Source organism: Pteropus vampyrus, unplaced genomic scaffold, assembly GCF_000151845.1.
Source record: "Pteropus vampyrus isolate Shadow unplaced genomic scaffold, Pvam_2.0 Scaffold58, whole genome shotgun sequence".
NCBI classification, from domain to species: Eukaryota; Metazoa; Chordata; class Mammalia; order Chiroptera; family Pteropodidae; genus Pteropus; species Pteropus vampyrus.
Window position 1 is genome coordinate 2719250 of NW_011888839.1, and position 24256 is coordinate 2743505.

Consider the following 24256-nt stretch of genomic DNA (forward strand, 5'->3'; position numbering starts at 1 on the left):
AAAAAGCATTTACTGAAAGAGCACATATTAAAAGGCAGAAGTTAATCTCTCACTAGTTATAATAATAAAATTTTTATAATAATAAAATTTTTATTAAGAATTAATAAAAATATATAAGTCTGTTGAAGCAAGACTAATGTTTAGTTTAGCACAGATGAAGAAATTTACTGGTGTCCTAAAAACTGCCTGAAAGATAACCTCTTTGTGGTATTGGATATTGTTCATATTTATCTCTTGAAATTCTTGGCTTTTGTAATCTTGCACTACCCTGGTTCTTCTTTGACTTTTCTGGCTGTGTGTTTTCTTTGCTAAGCAAATTCTCAGTCCTGACTTATGATTATAAACTTCTCCATTCTTGGTGTTTGTCATCTGTATCTTTAATCTCTTCAACAAGAGACCTTAACCTTGTCTTTAGCTTCAACTTTGGCTCTGTTTCCAGTGTCTCATCTGCAGCACTTTCCAGTATTTATTTCCAAGCCCTTAGTAGTTATATCCTAAATAACCTTAAATTCAGAATATATAAAATCTCAGTATCTTTCTACCAGTACCTTCTAGGAGTGTGGGGTAGATTGTGAGGGGAAAACCCTCACTAATTCTTTTCTTACGGTCTATCCCTAGAAATCGTCTCTTACATTTCATCTTTATTCAAAGGAGTAATGTCTTTCAGATTAACTTACTATTCCTTTTTTCTACCATGACCAAGACCATATCACTCAATAGCTATTATTTCAACTGTTGCCTAGATGGTCTCTTTTTATACTGGTGCTGCTCTCATTTTAATTACTGCATATGCCTTGTTATTCCTCTTACCAGATATCCACAATGGCCTCTCTTTTATTTGATTCTCAGGATCCATAATTATGTCCTTGATTTACTTACACAAACTTATTTCCTTCAGTATGTGTAAGCATAGGAGTCTGTTTATGTCAGTGTGCCTTCATTACATCTTTCAGGGAGACAATTTCTTTGCTGTTTTCCTTGTCTCCCTTACCCTTGTATGCTCTCTTTTCCCTGCTTGAGCGAGTCCTACTGAGCTTTAAGTTCTGGTTCAAACCATAACCTCATGAAGCCTTTGTACTTCATTCATCTGCACAGTATCTAAATTATTAATGCATTATAGTCTGTACTTCACTATTTAGATCTTAATAATGTATATGCATTGTTTCGTGTTAATGTTAGTCTCATCTCTGACTATATTAAACAGTTTTTAGCAATGAAATTGAGATTTTTACAGCTTGTATGTTACCTTCAGTGTTGGCACATACTGGATACTCAGCAATACTTTCTGATTAGTTGTAAAAAATTGCAAATCGCTTGCAGTTGCATACCTGGCAAATGAACAAAAGGCAGAGACTTTCTCTACTGTTCAAGAGATCTTAATTTTTAGGGTGGAGGAAGGGAAGAAGGACGGAAAGAAAAAAGGTAACAAATTCTTTTCTAGTTGCTGCATATATTCAAAGGATAGAAATAAAAACAAAGTTAGGTTAAAAGAGTATTTTTATGAAAAATGGAAGATGCAACATAACTTTTCTGAATGTGGAAATTTATTTTTGTAAGCCTTGTTGGGTTTAAAAGAAATTAAGAGTAAATATATTCAATTACATATCTTATATTCAGTTCTTAGATATAGCCTTCTAATTTATCAAGTCTTTTCTGTTGAAAATTTAGGGAATTTTTAAAAATAAACCCTCTAGATAAAGGATTTCAGCTAGACTCTGCTTTTTTGTGTGAATAGTTGTTAAATGTCAGGACATTACCTAGAACTACTTATTATAAATAAAGATATAAGACTGATTATTTGTAGAAAGGGCATTTAGCATGCTAGTTAAGTAAATTTAATAGGTGAATGAAATACTGCTAACATATTTTACTGTTATTTGTTATGGTAGCCGTTTAAAGATCGCTGTGAATGGTTCTATGAACATTTGCATTCAGGACAACCAGATTCAGACATGGTACACAGGCCGGTGAATGAAAATGATATCCTGCTCGTTCACAGAGGTATGTTTAACAAAGAAATGGATGTGTATCTGAGGCACAAAAAAATACTAGTTATTGTAAATTTTAATATGTAAAATTAACCAATGCTACATATTTAGATTCTATTTTTAGGAGTAGCTGTGAAGTTGTGTCAAAAGCAAATTGTGCAAAGCTAAAGCAAGGAATTGCTGTACGGTTCCATGGAGAAGAAGGCATGGTGGGTATAAAAATAAGTGCTATGAAGATCATTGTATATAAAAGGCTAACATGAACTTGAATAAAATTTATTATTTAATTGCTAATGGAAGAGATTTAAAATTATTTTAATTTTATTATTTAGAAAAATGTTTCCCTATGTTATATATTTCTGTTGATACTTAATTTTATTTTCTTGAACCTCAGGGTCAAGGTGTTGTGCGTGAGTGGTTTGATATTCTGTCTAATGAGATAGTCAATCCAGATTATGCATTGTTTACCCAGTCAGCTGATGGTAAGTTATACAGTCTAGATGACTTTTTCTGTGACTTGTCATTTATTCATACTACTGTAGTACATTTTATTCTTTGATTCCCATAGCAGCCCTGTGAGATAGGTGGAGTATTCTCATTTCATAGGAGAGAAAATTGAAATTCAGAGCTTTTGTCTATGTGAAAATTAAAATTCAGAGTTTTTGTCTGTTACCATAGTTAATGATTGGTAGAGTCATGATTGGAACCTGGCTCAGTCTAGCATTCTTTCCTCTAAATAGTTCTCAAATACTTGTCTCAAATATTAGTGCTTACCCTAAGGAAGTTTTCGTCAGTCCTTTGTAAACTAAAACTAAATTTATTCACTTTAAGGATTGTCCTGTAGTCTATTTTTTTGAGTTAAAATTTCCTCTTGTGAAATTGTGATAATAGATGAACTTAAAAACAATACAAGTTTTTATTTGAAAAAATTAAAATTTGCTAACCCTGTTTGAGTTTCCAAGTCTTTAAATTTACTGATCATAAAAAAACAAAGTCTGGAAATCATGGTATTAAATCTTAACATATAAACTATTTATGTATAGTAACTTAGTTTTCAGTCTTTTTAAGCGATCAAGACCTGACAACTAGAAAGCTCTTATTTAACTATATACTACAGATTAAAACTCATCTTGTTGAAATGGCGCTTGTGACCTAAAGATTTGTAATTTGATATTGTAGGCTAAATGGAAATGGTTACTATTGCCTTATTTGTGTGAGATGTACTTGAGAGTTTTGTAATTTAATAAAGACATAGCCAAGTGAAGGTGGGATTTCAGCTTTTAAATGCTTTTGCACGTTTGCTTTTATTACCTGAAAATTTTTTCTTTCCCAGTGTTTAAATTCTTTTATAAGGATAGAGTGCCTCATTAATTGTAGTTCCTGACTGCATCCAAATAAACCGAGCAGCAGATTTCCATTGAATAAGGATGACTCTGAGAGGCAGGTGGGGTAGGCTGCAGTGATGCTAGGCAGCTGCAGGTATTCACCTATGTGAAAGGCGCCTCAGATACACCTGGTGTATTTGAAGTTATTTAGGGATATGGGATTGTTTGCTTTAACTCTCTAACCTTTGATTGTTTGCTCTGAGGTGAATTTGTTGAATTTGACAAGATTGATGAGGCACTTAGTTATTTAGGCCTAATCTTTGACATAAGATTTAGCATTAAAACATTGTATTTTAGATTTCTTTTTTATAGCCCCTTATTCTGAGTCTGTTTAGTTTCATACATGAAAAACAGATTTGATGTGGAATCATTTAGTCATACTGAAAATTTCTAGCAGAGCATATATAGAAGCACATAACTATAAAAATTGTGGTTTATTCTTTTTGTAAGCCATATTGAGTATTCTCTTTGGGGTCATAGTATTAATAAATTAAAATCTAGATGAAATTTTTCTTATGTTTCGTTAATAGATAGAGAATTACATGTAAGAATTAAAAATTCCTAAATGCGGGAAATGTTCAAATTGACCTAATGTTTATAATAATTTCTTTAAAACTTGCTTCTAATTAAATTAAGATGCTTACTATAGAGAGGTAATATATTATAGTGGCTAAGAGTTTGGCCTTTGGTACTGCACTGGATGTGAATCTTGACTCTGTCCCTCATTTTACTATGATCTTGGGCCAGTAAATGCAACCTTTTTAGACCTCAGTTACTTTGTTTAAAATGGTGATAACCTGTTTTTTGAAATGTAGTGAGAAATCAATTAGCTGTTATGTAAAAAACGCTTAGCCCAGTACCTGGCATATAGAAAGCAGAAATAACTATTAAATGCTATTATTTTGTGAAAATGATACTTTCTTGTGCAATAGGATTTTTCTGGAGCAATGAAAATAGCTGGGAGTGTCTCAGATATATTTATTTTGAACTTAAAACAATATAAACTTTATATTCAGTTTTAACTAGTTTTCAAGTTAAAAAATTGTTTGCCGAAGATCTTCTCCCATTTGTTTCCTTTTTGTTTTGGTTTCTCCTTATCTAGTCTTTTATTTTTTCAATTAATTGATTTTTTAAAAAAATTATTTATATATTTAAATTGAAGAAATAATTTAAATTTATCACCCCCCCTCCTGTCTACCTCGCCTCTCCCCCATCCCCTCTACCTTCTGGTGACCACTAGTTCATTGTCCATGTCCATGTCCTTATCTGTTCTTTTAAATAACCCAAACTGCCCAGAAAGTACTTAGAAAAGGAATTATACACAGACTTAGAAGAGGAAAGTTGAGTCATCAAAAATTTTTGCTAGTTCGTCAATAATCCTAAACATTCATTATTTTAATAGGTAAAAATATTTGTGATTATTCTCAGAACATTATATTTTTTGAAATTATGGTTATGTGTATCTTTGAAGTCTTTCTTCTCAGAGAATTTTGTTTTAACTCTTATATTGTGCCTGGGAATGAGTCTCAAAATGTACTTAACAGTGAACGACTAGCTTCATGTGTCTCTTTTAAGTCATTTAGCCATAAGCTTCCAAATTTGTACCTTATATCTAAGTAAATTGGCCAGGGCAATTTAGTCTAGTGCCAACTCTGAAAAATCAAAGAATAACGAAGCACAAAGTGAATTACTGTCAAAATATGTATATTAAATGACCAGACGTTTCACTTTTTAATACTTTTCCATTTTCCTTTATTTTTCTTTGATGCTTTTTCATTAGGTTTATCAGTTATTCTTTCTTTTAGCTCAGATCCCTAGAAGAGCAAGAAATAGCATGAGTTCAATAAATATTTGTTGAATGATGAGAGAATTTATAATCTGAGTTAATGATCACAGGGGAGGAGGATGTTTTAAAGTTGAGACCTCGGTATTTGGTTTTTCCATTGTACTAGATTTTTTATTTTGAGGTTTTTTTTATTGTGGTAAAATATACATAATATAAAATTTACCATTTTAATCATTTTAAAGTATCTAATTTAGTGGCACTAAGTACATTCACAGTGTTTTGTAACTATCACAAGTTTTCAGACCTTTTTCATTTAAGTGGAATCATACTCCATTGCTCTACGTTTTGATAATAATCAGTAACTATTGCCCTTGCCATTTTTACTTCTATACTTCAGTGATACTTATTTAACCTTGATTTTTTGTCATGAAGATGGCATTGTTGACTTGTGGAATTCGGGGATTTTCCAATAATTATTAAAAGGCATCAAGTTCGTTGATTCGATCTGTCACTTAAGAACAGTTTTAAATTCTGTTCCTTAAGGAGCAAGAAGTAGCGAATATCTACTGCGCTGGGCCTTTATAGGTGAATGAGATAATGTCTGTCCTAATTCGAAGCCTAGTAGTTATTTGCCCACACTGCTTAGGAAAACTGTGTGTATATGTGTGTGTGGTCTTTTAATATGTTATTTCCAGGATCCCTTGTGACACATCTTTGAACTACTTTCAGTTAAAAGTATTCTAAAAATCTTCTCTTTGCACAAAGACTTAACTGTGATATGTATGTGTAAATTAACTGCCAATTATATATTCCATAAAGAACATTCCCATGAAAATTTACACATAATGTAACCTTAGCTGAAGTTTTTATGTGAACTGATTTATCTGCATTGAAATGTTCTTCTGTATATAGATTATTAAAAATAAATTATTTTGTATTTATTTTAATAGGGACAACTTTTCAGCCTAATAGCAACTCCTATGTAAATCCTGATCATTTGAACTATTTCCGGTTTGCTGGACAGATCTTGGGATTAGCTTTGAACCATAGGCAGCTGGTCAACATTTATTTTACAAGATCATTCTACAAGCACATTCTTGGTATGGTTCTATTGCTATTTCCATAGGCAGTTACTTAAACTGTTTTTCCTATAGTCTTTAGGGAAAAGATAAGTGGAAGAATTTTAGATGAGGTAATTTTTATTTTGATCAAGGCATTTGGGGGGACTGAGGGAAAGAAAAGCAACCTATTTTCTGCTAAAAAAATTTTATTTTGTGTGTATTTATACTAAATGCATTTTAATATGAATATTAATATGAATATTAAGAGAATTGACAGTTTTTAAAATTAATAATTTTCTAAATAGCTATTTCAAAGAAAGGTTATATTGTATTAATGTGGAAGAAACATAAGCTTAAATTAACAGACCTTCAAATTCAGGAATTAGCATCTATTTTAATCATGCTGTGAATTGGAGTATTTTTTGCAGTTTTACAGAGTATCTGTAGAGGGCAGTATTTTACCATTAAATAGATAAGGAAAGGCAGAAACATTTAGAATATAACTGCTGAATGTTTGCATTTTTAGGTATTCCTGTAAATTACCAAGATGTGGCATCTATTGATCCAGAATATGCCAAAAATTTGCAGTGGATTTTAGATAATGATATTAGTGATCTGGGTCTAGAACTAACTTTTTCTGTTGAGACTGATGTGTTTGGAGCAATGGAAGAGGTGCCTTTGAAACCTGGGGGTGGAAGTATTCTTGTGACACAAAATAACAAAGTAAGTATCTGAATTTTTACCTTAGCCATATTGTTTGTAACTTGGCCCTGACAGTTTGCCAATTACTCTAAAGTCTTCTGACACTAGCTAAAAAACTTTTGCTGTTTAATAACATATTATGAAAGGTAAAATATTTAAGTTAGTTAAACCATCAAATATCAGACTTTGAAATTAGAAAGGACCAATTCAGTACTGTGTTAGATATACTGAGGCGGTTCCTGAAGTGGCCTAGGGCACAATTCTGTTGATTATATAAATTGGGCATCTACATATTGAAAAATTCGATTAGAAATATAAGCTTACATCAGGGTCACGTTTGTACTAATCACTACTTCATTTTTTAAAAGTACCATATTAAAGACTTTCAGTAGAGAAAAGAAGTTCTAGTGTTTAAACTGTACATGTTTTTGAGATATAGTAAATCTGTTACAGAACTTGTTTTTTTTTAACCTTATAACTTATTTTTATATATTATTATAGCTCCTGTTTATACATATTATTTTTAGATCTTAGAGTATGTTTTAAATTACACTGTTGAAATCATGTTAATATATAACACAGTTTTATGTTTTGATATATAGGAAATTGGGAGTCAGAATATTTGGTTTTGGAATTCCAATTCTGTCTCTTACCAGTAGCAATTTATGGTTAAACAAGACTAAAACCTTTTTCCTTTCCTATAGTTGAATTATAATTCCGAGATAGCTTCAGAATCAACTAACTGTAAAAAGCAATGTTCATTGAACTATTTTGTAAACTAGAGATTTAGTAAAATATAAATTTTTTTTTAAAGGCCAAAAGACTTGGCCTTATTTTAATTAAACTCTTTGAGCCTCAGTTTTCTATTTTGTAAAACTGAGTTAATAATACCTCCCATACAGAATTGTTACTAGTATTTTGTAAACTGAAAAGCATGATACAAAAGTTAGTTGTTATTGGATAGTTTTGTATAAAAATAAGCTTTTAGATACATACAGGGATTTGGAAACCTGTATTAAGCTACAAAATTTTACTTTTTTGAAACTTAGCCACTACATATAAAATAACACGAAATTTAATTTTAGAAAATAAAATCAAGAGCTGAGTTTTTGCACATTTATCCTTAGAAATTTTTTAGTTTACCCTCTCATTTTACATATGAAGACACCGAATCCTAAAGCTGGGGCCAAAACCCAGGTTTCCTACTATCAAGTCTAATGTTCTTCATACTGCAAAATTAATCATGTTGAGGAAGTGCTTACTTTACTTTTAATATGGTGAGTCATGTGAAGCTCTAGAAGGTTAAAATAGTAAAGTGCCTAAATTGATTTGTAAAATCTGTATGAGATTGCTAATGAGTGAAAATATTTTTAAAAATCTTCTAATTATTAGATTGTCCACCTTTTAGTGCATTTGTTACTTTATTTTATACTGGAGATCTACTCTCAGTTAGGGGTACTGAAGTCATATAATCTTTATTATAAGCCAGTGATTACTTTTCATGAGAGAACTTCAAACATGATTCCTATCTGTGAATACTGTATCTGATGAGTAGATTTGTCATTCCTCCCTGATACAGTTTGACAAAGTGGAAAGACCCATCAATAATTGCATAATAGCTATATTTATGCTTGTTTCTTCTAACACCTTCCCCTCTCACTATGATATGATTTTAGTTTAAATTTTTAAATTTATATTTTATTAATTCCTTTGCATTTGTGTTTTATTGAAATCTAGAGAGAAGGAAGGTATTGAAAAATAATAAATAATATTCACATACTCTTCATTTTGAGTCTAGTCTGAGGTTGGAATACTATTGTAATATTAATAAGGTTGAAACTTTTGTTTCTAAGTTTAATACATTTATATTTAACTATATTAACTAATTGCTTGGTGATTACAGGCTAACTTCTTTTTTAATGATTGGTTTTGGTAATAGAGGTAAAAGCTGGATCTCAATCACTAATATGCTAATTCTCAGCTTTCATTTTTCTGGTGTAAACATTTCTCACAATAAATTGAGCCTCTACATTTTCTAATATTACCAGGAAGAGTCAAGTATAATTTTATATCTTAATTGTTGATACTTAAACATTTAATGCTTATTCAGTAAACATGCCCATATCTTAAACTGATCACTCATTTAAATTGTTAAAGTATTTGATTTGCAAATAAAATTTTCAAACCATGTTATTTAGAGGTTTTATTTTTTAACATATGTTCTGTCATGAACTTTTCTGTTAACTTTAGGGTCAGCTTTTTATCCACTTATCTTTATAGGTATAAAGTTATAATTGTCATGTTCAGAGTTCAGCTTCAAAATTTTAAGCATATTGAAGCTTAAATTACTTGCTAGACTTGTTTGTAAGAGAAATTCTGTGTAAGCTGATCTCCACATGGGGGAGTCATTTATTCCTAAGTTTTATGGAAAGGCTTTGGTAATTATAAAGTGAAACCAAATAGATGAAAATTCCTTTGTTTAAAAAGCAGTACATTAAAAAATAAAAATAATGTAAGGCAGAAGACTATCAGTTCCATTTTTGAAATATAATGTCTTTTAAGTAATTTTGTATCTGACAATGATTTTAAAACTTAGGGGGCGGGGGGGGAAACCTGGGTTCAACTTTGAAAAAGAACGAAATAACAAAAACCGAAAAATTAAAATTAAAAAAGAATTTCAACCCCTTTTTTTAAGTTAGGCTTTCACTTTTTCACTTTTAATTTCACTTTTAAATTATTGATCAAAAGCTGAAATCATTGAACCATAAAATCTTGAGTTAAAAGCGACATTTTTTGCTTAGATCTTTAGTTCCAGCTCTTAGAATTGAAGAGTAATCTACGTGGGTTTTAAATGTTAACAACACTTTTACAATACTAATCATAAGTTCATTCAGGCTGGGAGAGAAGAAAATGGGGCGGGGGATGGGATTGGATGTCAAGGGATGGAGGAGGTGGCATGGAAGTTGAATTATAGGGGAGAAGCATTAAGTGGTCAGATAGGAGTAAGGAAAGGGAGAAGGAAGCGTTCTGGGCTTACAGGAAGGTACAGAGTTGATCAGGCATGTGTTTGGGAAATCACAGATAAATCAGAGTTGTCGATCTTAGCTTTGATTGCGAAGTGAGTTAGTGGAAAAAGATGAAGTGAGGGAGGTAGATGGGGCCAAATTCTGAAAGACTTAGCATTCACAATTAGTAATTTGAAAATTATTCTGAAGGGTGTGTGGACAATGTGGACATTGAAGGGAGTAACATGGTCAAATTTCTATTTTTTAAGAAAAACAAACTGTGAAGAATGGATTGAAATGGGGCAATACTAGAGTCAGGACAGCTGATAGGAGGTTGTGGCATTTGTCTGTGGAGCGTGTATGAGATTTATAAGAAAGTGGCACTGAGGATGGAGAAAATGAGATAACTTTCAAGGATATAGAATTTATAGAACTTCGTAATTAATTGTTTGGGAAGGTGAAAAACATCAGCTCAAGGATGACTGCCACTTATATGGATTGGCCCCCGGAATGACTGTTGGTATTGCCATCTTCCTCTTCATCAGTCTCATTACTGTCAGTTCTGTTTTCTAGTGACAATAATGACTCCTGCCTGTTGAGTCCTTTGTATATATTTTACGTATTTGAGATGTGTTCTTTGTGCATTTCTCATTTACTATAACAGCCTTTTGAGATAGTTATTTCTATTTATTGAGTGTGGAAACAGCTTTAATATTAAAAGCATCTGACATTTATTAGGTGTTTATAATGTGTTAGGCACTGTTCAAAGTGCTTTATGTGTATTAACTTATACTTAAACAATCCAATGAAGTGTAGATATCCTTTTCTATAGGTCAGAAAACCAAAGCATAAAGGGTTTAAGTAGCTTTCATCCAAATCACATGGTTATTTAATAAGTGTTAGAGCTAGAATTCGAATCCAGGCAGACTATAAATTTCAAGCCTGAGCTTGTAACTATGACACTATATTTCTTTAGAAGTTAAATAACTGTCTTAAGGGCTCAAAATTAGTAAGTGGTGGACCTTCAGTTTAAATCAAGGTCTGTATGACTGTGTAACTACTAGGCCTCTCATTTACTAAGTCAGTAAATAAGAACAAGGTAGCAAATACAAATGTGGTATGTTTTCCTCCACTTCATTTTTACATAGTTAATACCTTATATTTTATTTCTATTTGGTTTATTTCACACGCAAACATATTTGATGCACATATAAGCACAAAATACAGGCTCTTGTATATAGATTATTGACTTAAAGTGGATTCCTCATTTTTTATCCTTAGAAAAGTATACTATGAAAGATCTTTTATTACTCTGAAGATTTTTTAAACAGTTCAGAGCTGAGGTTCTCCATATTGAGTGTATGTGTGTATTATATTGTGTTTTAAATTATCTTTAATATCTTCCTGTCAACAAGGAGAACATACTTTTCCTTGCATTTCAGTTAGTATAGTCTAAAAATTCAGGAAATCTATGAAATAGTAACCTGAAGAATCACTGTTTTAAATGACTAATTTTTTTTTCAAGGAAGCTGAATAGGATTTTTACCAGACTATCAATCTTTGTAACTAATTTGTGACCTTAAAAATAAGAATATAATGGTAAAGAAAAAATTATTGAAAAACATCACATTGTAAGAATGTGCCTCTCCATTTTCTTGTATCTACTTATTCCTACAGAAGGAACCTGGTATTCTTTTGACTCCTAGGTAGAGAAATTTTCAATGAGAACACTTGCAAACCAGAGCAATAATAATAAAGGAAAGAAGGTTTTCTTATTAAAGTATTTATATTCAAACAGTGAATTGAATTATGCCAATAATAATGCCATTTAAACTTTTAATTGCTAAAAAGAATAACTTCCAGACAGTTTTACAAATGTGACCAAGTTTATCATTGTACTTATTATTTAAATATGATTAATTTAGATATTTTTCTAGAAGTGATGAAAAAGATTTTTAAGAGGAAAAATAGTTTCAAAAAGTGTGTCAAGTTTCAACATCACCACCATCCCTCCTAAGAAGACATAGTATAGATCCAAAGCCTAAAAAGAAGTTAGAATTTTTAGGACTATTTCTGAGCGGTGTTGTTGTCCATTGTACACATTCAGAAGACTAGGATATTATTAAAATGTTTCTGTAACTGGACATGTAATTTAACTGGAACATAGCATCTGAAAGTTGCATCTCCTTAATCTTAGTGTTATTTTTCCCTTTGCTGTTATTTTTTGCTTTCTTGTATCAGTTATCAGGCTCAGAAGTTGAGCTAGAAAAAAAGATGCTAGGACTTTTTGTTGTTCTTACCTCCATGGATTTCTAAGTTGAAAACTTTCTTTATGTTAACACAAGTACTAACTCAAATTCTTCTATATAGATAATTATTCGATTTGGCATCTGGTATTATTTTATGCCCTCAAAGAATTAACAACAGAACTCAGGTGGGAATAAATATGCCATTTCTTGGGGATAAAAGATTCCCTCCCCTCCCCCCTGCCCCCCCAATTATATCATTTCTTTTAAAACCTTAGAACAAAGTGAGATTTTAGGTTTGGTTTATATTTAATGTTTAATTGTGCAGCTCTTTATGCCATTGTTTTGTAGACTGATTGTCGTCTATGGGTCCACTGTTTCTTTAAGGCATGTAAGATATTTGGTGTAGTTATGCAAGGGCATAAAGTGTGGAAGTGAATCATTTAGCTGCCTTTATAAGTAGTGGGAATGCAGCCAGTGTATTTCTATAGCACAATATGAACAGTCAAAATGTTAGTGCATACTAATAGCGAATGTTCATAGTAATTATTGTATCAAGAAAATGTTAATGTGTATTATTCTATTTGAGGATGTGCTGTTTAAGGAAGGCAGAGCAACATATTTTAGAAGCAGTTTGATATAGATATTTTCTGTTTTCTGTAGACTTTAACAGTTAAACACGGTATCTCTCAGCTACTTGGAAAACTTATTTTACTATACTCAGAAGGATTTGTGATGGTTAGGATTTATTATTGTACTGAGAAATAATTTAGACCAACATCCGTTCACATTTAAATTAACAGTATGGAGAGTGGTACCTGAAGGACGTGATTTTCATAAATTGATATCCAATAACTGTGGGCCAGAGTTACGGAAATAAATGTGGAAAATAATATTAGATGGAATATAAGGGATGTTTCAGGAGAGTTTAGTACACTTGTGAAAATTTATAAAAATAGAATGTATGAGGAAAAAATGGGAATAGATAAAGAGAATGTGTATTATTCTTATATATGGAATGCAATGGCAAATTAAAATAGGTTAAGTGTACTTGAGCGATTCACAAATCTTTTATTTTCATGCTTTAATTTATTAAGGTCTTGAGCAATGATTATTGAACCTTAAGATTATAAAAGTAAAACCTCTTGGGAAAAAGCTGTTCTTGTTAAGGGAAGATAGGGTCTCATAGAGCACCTTAAACATATAATTAATGAATGAATGGAGGAGGAAAATTGTATGTTCAGTAAGCAACTTTAGTTAGAGCAGATGGAAATTGGAAGATAATCATGTGCTAATGCTGAAATCACTGCTAGTTATCACTTAGTATGTTGTTATATACTATTTCTTGATTGGACCCTGAAAATTTAGTTTTATATTTCTGTTTGATTGTTTGGCACATATTTCTGTCTCTCTCTGTCTAGTAATGTAACTTGTAGTAACTAATTCCTATATAGTGGAGAAAAACTTTTGAGTGGTAGGGAGTGGGATTTAGGGTAGGAATAGATTAAATAGCAGAGATGGCAGCTTTCCCTGTACCAGATTGTATAAGGAGCGATGTGGGGTTGGGGGAGAGCTGTGAGAAATCCACTATACCACTTCTGTAGCTCTGAGATATGGAGAATTCATAGTAGTCATATATAATTTGCTGGCTCAGTGTCTGTCTTTTTTTAGGGGGGGGCAAGGAGTGGGGCGCTGGAGAACAGAGCATCAGATTAGTGCCTAAATAAATAAATAAATAAATAAATAAAGGGTCCTAAAACAAGCTTTGTGACCTTTGTGTTTAAAGCATTTGTTCCTGAGACGTGAGAACTATATACAACATTGCTTTTAACTCAAAAGTTTCACTTAGATGTAATTTAAAATATAAAAATGACAATTGATATATATAGACATGATAATTCATTCTAGTCTGAGCCAGTATACATTTTTTTATTACCAGTTAAATTTTAAGCGACAGTATTTTCTATGATGATGGGAATGTATTTTAAAATGTGCAAAAATAGCTTACCTTAACTAAATCAAATCGGCTACACTTAAATGAACTATTTTAGCAAGTATGTATTAAATGAATTTGTTGAATGTATGTATTTATTACATATTTTTGAACACTTACAAAGTGGCCACCACTGTTTGAGGAGCTGAGGATATATGCTAGTAAACCAGACAGAGCCCTGCCTGCAGAGAGATTATATCCTAATGAGCCATTTCAGTCAGAGACACCAGGAAATATAAAGACACTGAGACAAGCTTGTGTTTGGGGAATAGTGCGAGTGAACAAGGGGGAGAGTGGATGGAAATGAAATGAAAGAGGAAGGCAGAGGCCTAGGTCACTTAGGGCCTTATAGACTAGGAAAGGAATTTAGATTTTACTTTAAGTACCATGAGAAGTCATTGTAGAGTGTTGGGCAGGAGAGCTATGTGATCTGAATTATATATAAAGATATATATAAAACATCCATATTAAAAAAAATTGGTGTGAAGAAGAAGCAGTACAGAGGCAAAATGGAAACAGAGACACCAAGTATTGCGGTAATCCAGGTGAAAGATGATGCTGGCTTTGGACCAGGGTGCTGAAAGTGGAGGTAGTGAGACAAGGTCAGATTGGGAATAATTTTTGAAGGTAGATCTGATAGCACTTGCTGTTACAGGATGTGAAAGAAATCATGGGTGATTGCTTCCTAGGATTTCGGCCTGAACAATTTAGTGAATGGTAGGTACTGGTTTACTGAATGTATAAATATTGGTGCCAAATTAATTCTTTTTTTAAAGTTTTCATTCAAATATAGCTAACATACAATTTGTATTAGTTTCAGGTGTACATCATAGTTATTCACCATTTATATACCTACAGAAGTGATCACCATTGTATGCCTAGCAACCATCTGACACCGTTGAACACTATTACAATATTATAAACTTTTTTCCCTATGCTGTACACCACATCCCCATGACTTGTTTTATTCCTGGAAATTTGAACCTCTTATTCCCCTTCTTTTTTCCCCTTTTTTTGATTTTTCAATTACAGTTGACGTTCAGTATTATAAATTAATTCTAAACCTTTACCTCTTAAATTAGAGTGATTGTATCAACATTATCTAAAGTATGTGGAATCAAAAAAAGTCACCACAAAGTCACCACAAAAACTTTTTTTTTATAGGCGGAGTATGTCCAGCTTGTTACTGAACTTCGAATGACACGAGCTATTCAGCCTCAGATCAATGCTTTTTTACAGGGCTTTCATATGTTCATTCCACCTTCTCTAATACAACTTTTTGATGAATATGAATTGGTAAGGAAAAACATCAATTCTTTTGTTGTTACTCAACAGTACAAAACTACGGTTGATGTAATTCAGAAATAATTTTGGAGTACTAGGATGAATGGAATAATGTATATTAAGAAATATGTTTAATGTTTATGTTTAGAGATCTGTTATAAAATGTGTGATTGTCATTTCTCTTGAGCTTCATAACCAGATTAGCAATTCTTTAATGTGAAATGGAGTGCTGTGGCGATAAACAGGAACAGAATATTATTTCCAAAGTATACCTGGGAGATATTGAAGGGCAGTCTTCCAAAAGCAACATTCATATTATTTCTGAATTTTTTTATTTGGTCATATGAAGAAAAGGATCCTGATTCTAACTTTTTGTACTTCCAAAAAGAAGAATTAAGAGGGTTTTTCTGTTGTATTTGTGTTACCTTCTGCAGCTTCTTATTTCAGCTTATATGTAATTTTATAATTTTCCATTTTAAACCTCTGTGGAATCCACTCTTTGCTAGTTTTTAGTCTCTATTGAATGTTTTGTTATGATCCTTTAGTTTGCCTACTTTTTACTATTATTATCTAATGGGATTTCTAATTATATATGATTTATGTCTGCATTTTCTCCTATTTCTTTTTTCTCTTATTTTTGGCAATAAATTATTTTCAAACTCTTTGACTTCCTAATAGAGTATAGGTCTTTTCCTATTTTAAAAAGTATAATTTGGAATAGTAACTAGATCAATGGAAAAGTATCCTTTAGTTTCTATTCTATCTCAGAGAATTAGTTTTACCCTATACCTTTCATTTTAATATATGAATAAGTACATTGGTGTGTACTTTCAATTTTACATATATACCAGTATTTTTAACTAATCACTCATAGTATATCTTATTAAAGTAGTGAACAAAATTTGCTAATTAATTTTAAGTCACTTTTGATTTAGTCTCATTAAATAATCAGTTTTGAGTTTTTTTTATTGTGTTTTTAGGTTTAAGATTAATGGTTTAGCATAGACTTGTCTAATTTTTTCATAATGATAAAAGTTATTTTTAGCATTTAAAAATGGAGGAATACTTACTTATCAAGTGTTAAACAGAGAATTACATTATTTCTGGGCCTGTGGTATAAAAAACAAATGGCCACAAATAAATAATTGACAAAAACTTTGCCACATAATTTAAGTCCTATGAAACTTTTTATAGAATTAGAATATACATGAGAAAAATACATGCATCATAAATGTATAGCTTGATGAATTTTCACAGGCTGAGTACATACACATGAAAGATCAAGGAACTGAGAAATCCTAGCATTGCAGATGTTCCTCTCATGTCCTCTTCCACTCACTATCCCCTGTCATGGGTGACCACTCTCCTGACTTATGATATCACAGATTAGGTTGCCTGTTTTTTAACTTAATGTAAATGGAATAATCACCTGGAATATATTTGACTCCTTTAACTCAGCTTTTTGTTTTTGAGAATCATTCCTGTTGTTGCATGCAGTTGTAATTTGATCATTTTCATTCCTGTATAATATTTCATTGTATCAGTATACTTTTTTGTCTTTTCTATTCTTGAACATTTGGGTTGTTTTTCTGTTTTTGTTTTTTTTTAGTTTCAGACTATTTAAAATTGTGCTGCTATAATCATTCGAGTACATGTCTTTAGGAGAGCATATGCATGCATTTCATTCTGTAGGTTACATACCTTGGAGTAGAATTACTGGCATATAGGGTGTGCATTTATTCCATTAGAGTAGATACTAGCAAATAGTTTTCTAAAGTGGTATGTCAGTTTACACTCTCATCAACAAATGAGAGAGTTTCTGGGTATTCCTGTTCCTCACAAACATTTGATATTTTCTTTCCTTTTCATTTTTACTATTCTAGTGGATCAGTAATGGTATTTTGTTGTGCTTTTAATTTGCATTTCCCCGGTGATTAATGAAGTTAAATGTTTTTTATATGTTTATTAGCCATTTGTGTACTCTGTCTTTGAACTGTTTGTTTAAGTAATATGTCCATTTTTCTATTGTGTTTTCTGGGGTTTTGTTACTGATTTTTGGGATTCTTTGTTCTTTATAGGAGTCTTTATATATATATATTATACTTTGGTGTCTTTTAGTGAATAAAAAGTTTTAATTTTAACACAGTTCAGTTTGTCACTTGTTTCTTCTTTTCTTTTTTTAAATGGATGAGACTTTTTGTGTCCTGTTTAAGAAACTATTTTTTATTCCAAAGTCATGAAGGTATTTTCTTCTGTTTTCCTCTAAAAGCTTTATTCTGCCTTTCACATTCAGGTCTGCTGCTGGAAAAAGTTTAATTGTGTTTTTTATATTAGACGTTAGGTCAGGTTTGCTAGACTGTATTAGACTCTGGCTTTACTAGGTTGAGCTGCTTCAGATGGTGGGATTATGGAGCATGCTGTAGGGATGACCCTGATTTATGCAGTAATGATAGTTTTATTATCAAATACTTGGTATTTGCCAGGTGCTTTTTACATATTAACTTTTAAAATCTTCACAATGGACCTCTGAGGTAAGTATTATTATTCCCATTTTACACATGGGTAACACTAGGCCAAAGAAGGTGCGGAACATGCCTGTGTTCATAGAGTATGTGTTAGAGTCAGACTGTGAACCGCTGTGACCCAGAACTCAGATTCTCTTCATCAGTGTTGCCAAACTGCCTCTCAGTGGCATGAGTTCTAAGTGGGACTTGGTTTTAGGACCTTTTGTATGACTCTGTCTTTCATAGGAAAAAGCCATGCTACACTGGGATAGGAAATTTTTTTAAAAAGTTGTCGTAAGCATCTAAGCTTAGATGTGCATCTGAGTTAAAGGATACAGGTTAGATTCCAGAGTTTTAGTGAGACGAGGGTATCTAGTAGTGTCAGTGTCCTGAAATGGAGGTGTATCATCCATTGTGTACAGAATGCAGTCCTAAGTCAAGAGATGATTATTACGTTCAAAAATGGTGGCAACATTGTCGTAACACATCTATAATACTGCTGCAGTTCAGGGGTTCCTACCAAATGTCTGAGGGACTGTCCTTCCATACTGTGTTGCTTATGAATTTATCAATGGGGTTACCAGAAGATTAAAACATTGAGTCCACGTGACTGCTAATTACACTAATGGTTATAAACACTTGGATGACTCAGTTTCTGCCCGGTAGTATGGGTTATATATGTTGTACCCAGTTTCAGCAGATTAATTCAGTTATTTTGTAATTTTTTTAAAAAATAATAAATTATTGATTAGGACTTAAAATCTTTTTGGTATATGTACTTTTTATTGTAAAATTCCCCTTCCAACTATTTGTTTTCAGTCAATTTAATAACTTTTGCCCAAGTGTTAAATGGGATAATAAAAGTCTTTTATCCTCTTCATAAAAAGTTATAACATGATATTCATGAAATAGGTCAAATTTCTTGAGAGAATATAGTTTTAGTCATTTTTATTAATTGTTTTCAGTGAACACATACTTAATGTTATTAAAAGCTTATTTTCAGCTTAGAAGGAAGAAGATTAAACTTATAGATTGTAAAAAACATGTAAAATTCATTCTCACTCCCTTTTGGCAGATCTGTATCAGAGTCCAGCCACAAAACAGAATTTCCCCAGATGTTTCAAATAAAGAAGCTTTAAGAAAAGGAGTATTGCAGAAGTGTGGGCAGTGTTAGGAATAAAATTTGGTGAGGCATCCAGAGATAGTGGAAAGCCTTTATCATTCCTAGAATTGAAGAGACAGGTGGAAGAATTATTGTAAGGAGCCCTGTGATGAGCAGACATGGCTTTTGAAAAGATGTGCTGATGCCGGGAGGGAGCAGAAAGTACTCTGACCTTCAGACTTTTGACTGTTTACAGTGACAGGCCCAACCTGAAGCCAGTAGGCCCATTCTGCTGGGATCAGTTTCCTAGGGCACAGGACAGTGCAGAAAAAGGCGGTGGAAAATGGACACTAACCAGAACACCTTCATCTAGTAAAAGATTTTATAGTATTACGGCAAGGAGAACTAAAACACTAGCAGTTCTCAAACTTTTTGATCTTAGGACCACCTTAAAACAAAAGCCTTTTTATTTATGTGAGTTATGTTAATTGATATTTATTGTATTTGAAATTAAAACAGAAATGTAAAATGTCTTATACATATAAAACATTACATATTAACATAAATAACATTTTAAAAATTAAAACTATTTTCCAGAATAAAACAAAAATAGTAGGTAGAGTGGTATTATACATTTTTGCAAGTTTCCTTAATGGCTGTCTTATTAGAAGACAACTGGTTTTTCATATCTGCTTCTGCACATTATCTGTTGTGATATTTTGGTAGAACTATATGGAGAAAGTCGAGCCTCAGATAAGTTAGAAAAGGGAGAACCTTGCAGGAACCCCCAAGAGTTCTTAGGCATCGACTTAAGTTAACCTTCATTAATCTTCAAAGCACCCTCTAGTCATTTATATAATATGAGTAGTTGCTGTAGGAAATGTGATTTTGAACCACATTATATCTATATTTTTGTAATAACAAACCTTGCAATTCTGGCTTGTTGGCGTTTAGTTCAGTGTAGGCTAGTTATTGCCTCATGTGACTAAACACATCCAACTGTGAGAAATGGACTGATTCTGAGATGTGGACAAGCTCTTTTTCATGTTCTCTTTTCTCTTGGGAAAATAGTGGTAAATACTTTTGCCAATATTAATTTCATTTTTAGTTGTTTGATTGCTATTTCGTTTGATGATGTTCCTGGAAAAAAGGCTACTAAAAGTTATTAGGAAAATTACCTTTTTCTCTCAACTAGAGGAAAGTTAACTTTAAAGGATCCAAATTATTCCAGAATAGAGTTCTTCAAAGGCTTGATTCTTTTTTAAAAAATAATTATTATATTACCTCCTTTCCCTAATGATTAAGGTTTCTTGACGATTTATTTATTTATTTATTTTGCTTAATTTAGGATTCAGATCTTTGTTGTCACTTTCATATTGAGAGTATGGTCTCTAGAATTTAATAACATTCATAAAACTAAAGATAATGTTCATAAAATTGTTGCACATATAAACTTGTTGCACATGTGTTTATATATAAACATAAATTATTGTTTCTTATGTTTTAAATTGTATCAGTAAAGAGATATCTTCAGTCTCATAGTATTTGAGATTATCAGTATCAAGGGTTCTCTCCCATGTACTACTTGTTAATTGATGACGTGCAGAAACTGTCACAAAAATAAATCAGTTTTACATGGAATTAGTGTCTAATTAAGGCAGATTTACTATTTAAATGTAATAGTTTTTTTTTTTTTTTTTTTTTACTCCCAGAGAAGATTAATGAAATATTTTTCTTTTTCCCCAAAGGAGCTACTGCTTTCTGGCATGCCAGAAATTGATGTGAGTGATTGGATAAAAAATACAGAATACACAAGTGGCTACGAAAGAGAAGATCCCGTTATTCAGGTAAAAATTCTCCAGAGCTTAGAATGAAGTTAAGTTTGCCATTTAATTTTGTAAGCTTTTCAGCACTATTGGATGAAAATCTACATTAATTAACAAAGTAAAGTTTTCTCCTAAATTCTTCTCATGGGAATTGCATATGAAAGCTTTGTCTGAAATCACTTTTGATAAATGAGTTTCTTAGAATAAAATATACTTTATGAATGCTGCATATTTCTATGGTATTAAGAAGTCTACAATTGCTCAGAAATATGAGCTAAGTTTTTTTTTTTGTTGTTGTTGTTGTTAGTGGTTCTGGGAAGTTGTGGAAAATATTACTCCAGAGGAGAGAGTTCTTCTCCTGCAGTTTGTTACTGGCAGGTAAGAAGTGTTTTCATGATAATGTGGAAAGAATTTTTGTATGCCGTTTCTAATGGTTTAGTGATAAACAACCAAAATGAATTGTCAGTTTCTTACCTCCCTTTATGCTTTTTTTATATTGAACAAGGATTTATTTAGGAATTTATAAAACATATAGTTTTCAGTAAATGTTTATTTTATGTATTAAAAAAAAATATGTTCCAAGCAGAACTATCAGCATGTATATTAATTTTATAATTTGGTAATCTTTTCATTCTATAAATAAGTCAATGATAGTAGCCCAATTTTTAATATTTGTATGTTGCTGGGCAACACACACACACTCACACACTCACATACACACATACACTATACCCATACACAGCAATTTTTCTCCAATTCTTACCAAACTTTTAAATTCTCAAGATTCATGGCCAAAAAATAATTCGTGATACCACACTTTGAAAAGTTTACTTTTGCAACCAATTAAATATTATAGATTAGAAAACTAGATGATTTAAATCTTTTAAGTTATATTTCTGAAAGATGTAAAAAAAAGTTTGATTTTCATTCTTGATAACTCAGAATTTTATCTGTGTCCTCCTATTTATGAAAATACAGTTTGATTATTTCATTGTAAGTGTACATGGTTCTGCGAGGAAAGTCGCAACACAGAATATTAGAGGAATAGGAATATTAGAGGAAAACTACCTTTGCCAGCAGCAACTATTGTAAACTACTATAAACAATTTACTTCTCTCCATTTTTTGCTTATGTTAAAAATATAATTGTGGGTGTATATCTATATATGTATGATATATGTATGTAATTTAAAGTCTACTTTTGTCTTTTTTAAAAAAATCTATATGACCATTATAGAAAATTTGGAAAATGGGGAAGATAAAACAAAATGAAAATCCCATTAAGTAATTCTACTATACAGAGATAACACTATTAGCATTTTGCTTTATTTTCATAGTCTTTTTAACTATATGTTAGATAAATAGTTGGAGTCACACAATACATCTATCTAATTTTAAAGAGTAAATAAAACATGAATATTCACAGATTATAGACTAAAGATGTGAAAGAAAACCTTGTTAAGTTTTGGGAGTTTGTTTTGTGTGGGTTTTTTTTTTTTTTTTTTTTTGGCTTCTTCGTTCCAAGAAATACCTAGAGGTTGAGTAGTTTAATAAAAATAATTAAAAATTATATTTTCTATGTAGTAAAGTTAGACAATTCAAATTAAAAATATCGTGTAATCTCAGTCACCAAAGATAATCACTGATGCCATATTTGTTATTCTTCTATAATATTCTCACATATATAAATTTTTACTTTTTAAAAACATTGTTCCTGTTTTATAATTTCTGTATTTTGCAATATATCATTAAAAATTGTTCCATTTATAGATCTAATTTTTAAATGGCTGCCTATTCTTCAATTTATAAACTTCCTTTAATTGATATTGTCCTTTATTGCTAAATTTTCCTGTTTATGAATAATGCTGATCGTATAAGGAATTCTTGTATACTTGCAGGCCAATATCCTGTGTTACTTATATAGGATAAATTCTACACAGAGAAATTTTAGATAAAAAAAAATATACATTTTTCTAACCTTGATACATATGGTTAATTTACCCTTCAGAAAGATCAGTATTCACATCAGCAGAGAGTGAGAGGGCCTGTTCCTTTTATTCTATCAATATAAGATGTAATTGTTTTTATTTTAATATAACTTCTTATTTATATAATTTTTTGTGTGTTATGTGAATTGCCTGTCTTCATTTTTTGTGTATTATTCTGCTGCCATTTAAAAAAATTGAGTTTTAAATATTCTTGATATATTAGTGACATTAAATAGTTTTCTCAGTTTATCACTTGCCTTTTAACTTTATTAAGTTAACTATAGAGGTTTTCATATAATTTAAATTATAAATTTAATTTATACAATTTATAAAATAAAAGTTTTAAATTATGTTGCAAGATGATTATCAGTACTTTATATAGTACATTTTACTTATATAGTACATTTTTTTCCTGTAGCTTTTTATAGAGTCTGTTTTTACATTTCAATTTTAAACTGACTGGATTTTATTTTGGTTTATGTTGTGAGGTAGGGCTCTTTTGTTATTTTTCTAATGACACTAAAAGCCCAGGCAAAAAAAGAAAAATAGATAATTTTCTTCTAAGAATTTTGTAGTTTTAGTTCTGAAGTTTAGGTCTTTGATTCATTTTGAGTTAATTTTTGTAAATGGTGTTAGATAAGGGTCCAAATTCATTTTTGTGTGTATGTGTGGTTTTCCCAGTCTTTCTAGTTTGTTGAAAAGACTGTCTTTTCCCCATTGAGTGTTATTAGCACTCTTGTCAAAAATTGTTTTACCATATATGCGAGGGCTTATTTTTAGGTTCTCTATTCCATTGGTTTATATGATTGTCTTTATGCCAGTGCCGCACTGTTTTGATTACTGTTACTTTGTAGTTTAAGTTTTGAAATCAGGAACTGAGAGACCTCTCTGACCATGTTCTTTTTCAAGATTGTTTTGGTTATTTAGGTTTCAAAAGTTTTTTAAAATGAACTGAATTATGCTTTGTACTGTGAATAATATGTTAGAAAATAGTTTTAATATTAGTTTACTGACTTTGACTTTGCATTTAATACATACACATTAAATGTTTGTCATCATTGTAATTTATCTAAAAAGCACTACAGCATCTCATTTTAAAAACAACAAAATTTATTATAGGATCAGTTTGTGTAATTATGGTATATGTAGAAAGGCTAATTTGAAATAGTTTCTTTCAAATGTAAAAAATAGAATTTTGGAAGTTGTAACTATATCCTCTGTAGCCATACACCGAAGATTAAATTTTCTAGTGGTGTTATTATGTTAGGTGACATTTAAAAAAATACATCTGATATTGTGAATCTCTGGAAAGAGAAATGTAAAGAATTTTCTAGTTTTTCCACTGTGAAAAACAAAACAAAACCTCTTTGACCCTTGGTATTTTTCA

At 31.2% G+C, this 24256-nt stretch overlaps 1 protein-coding gene across 12 annotated transcripts in view; it reads left to right on the forward strand.

Moving 5' to 3' along the window:
* HACE1 (HECT domain and ankyrin repeat containing E3 ubiquitin protein ligase 1) overlaps nt 1-24256 on the forward strand; it is an 81477-nt gene that overhangs the window by 54329 nt on the left and 2892 nt on the right. For 11 of the 12 annotated variants that reach the window (XM_011360716.2, XM_023530935.1, XM_011360712.2 and 8 more), the window contains 8 exons: nt 1890-2001; nt 2100-2197; nt 2383-2470; nt 6110-6259; nt 6747-6943; nt 15331-15462; nt 20805-20903; nt 21190-21260. In XM_011360716.2, the coding sequence (XP_011359018.1) occupies nt 1890-2001; nt 2100-2197; nt 2383-2470; nt 6110-6259; nt 6747-6943; nt 15331-15462; nt 20805-20903; nt 21190-21260 (947 nt within the window). The remainder of the gene's footprint in view (nt 1-1889; nt 2002-2099; nt 2198-2382; nt 2471-6109; nt 6260-6746; nt 6944-15330; nt 15463-20804; nt 20904-21189; nt 21261-24256) is intronic. The other variant, XM_011360717.2, reaches the window with a different exon arrangement.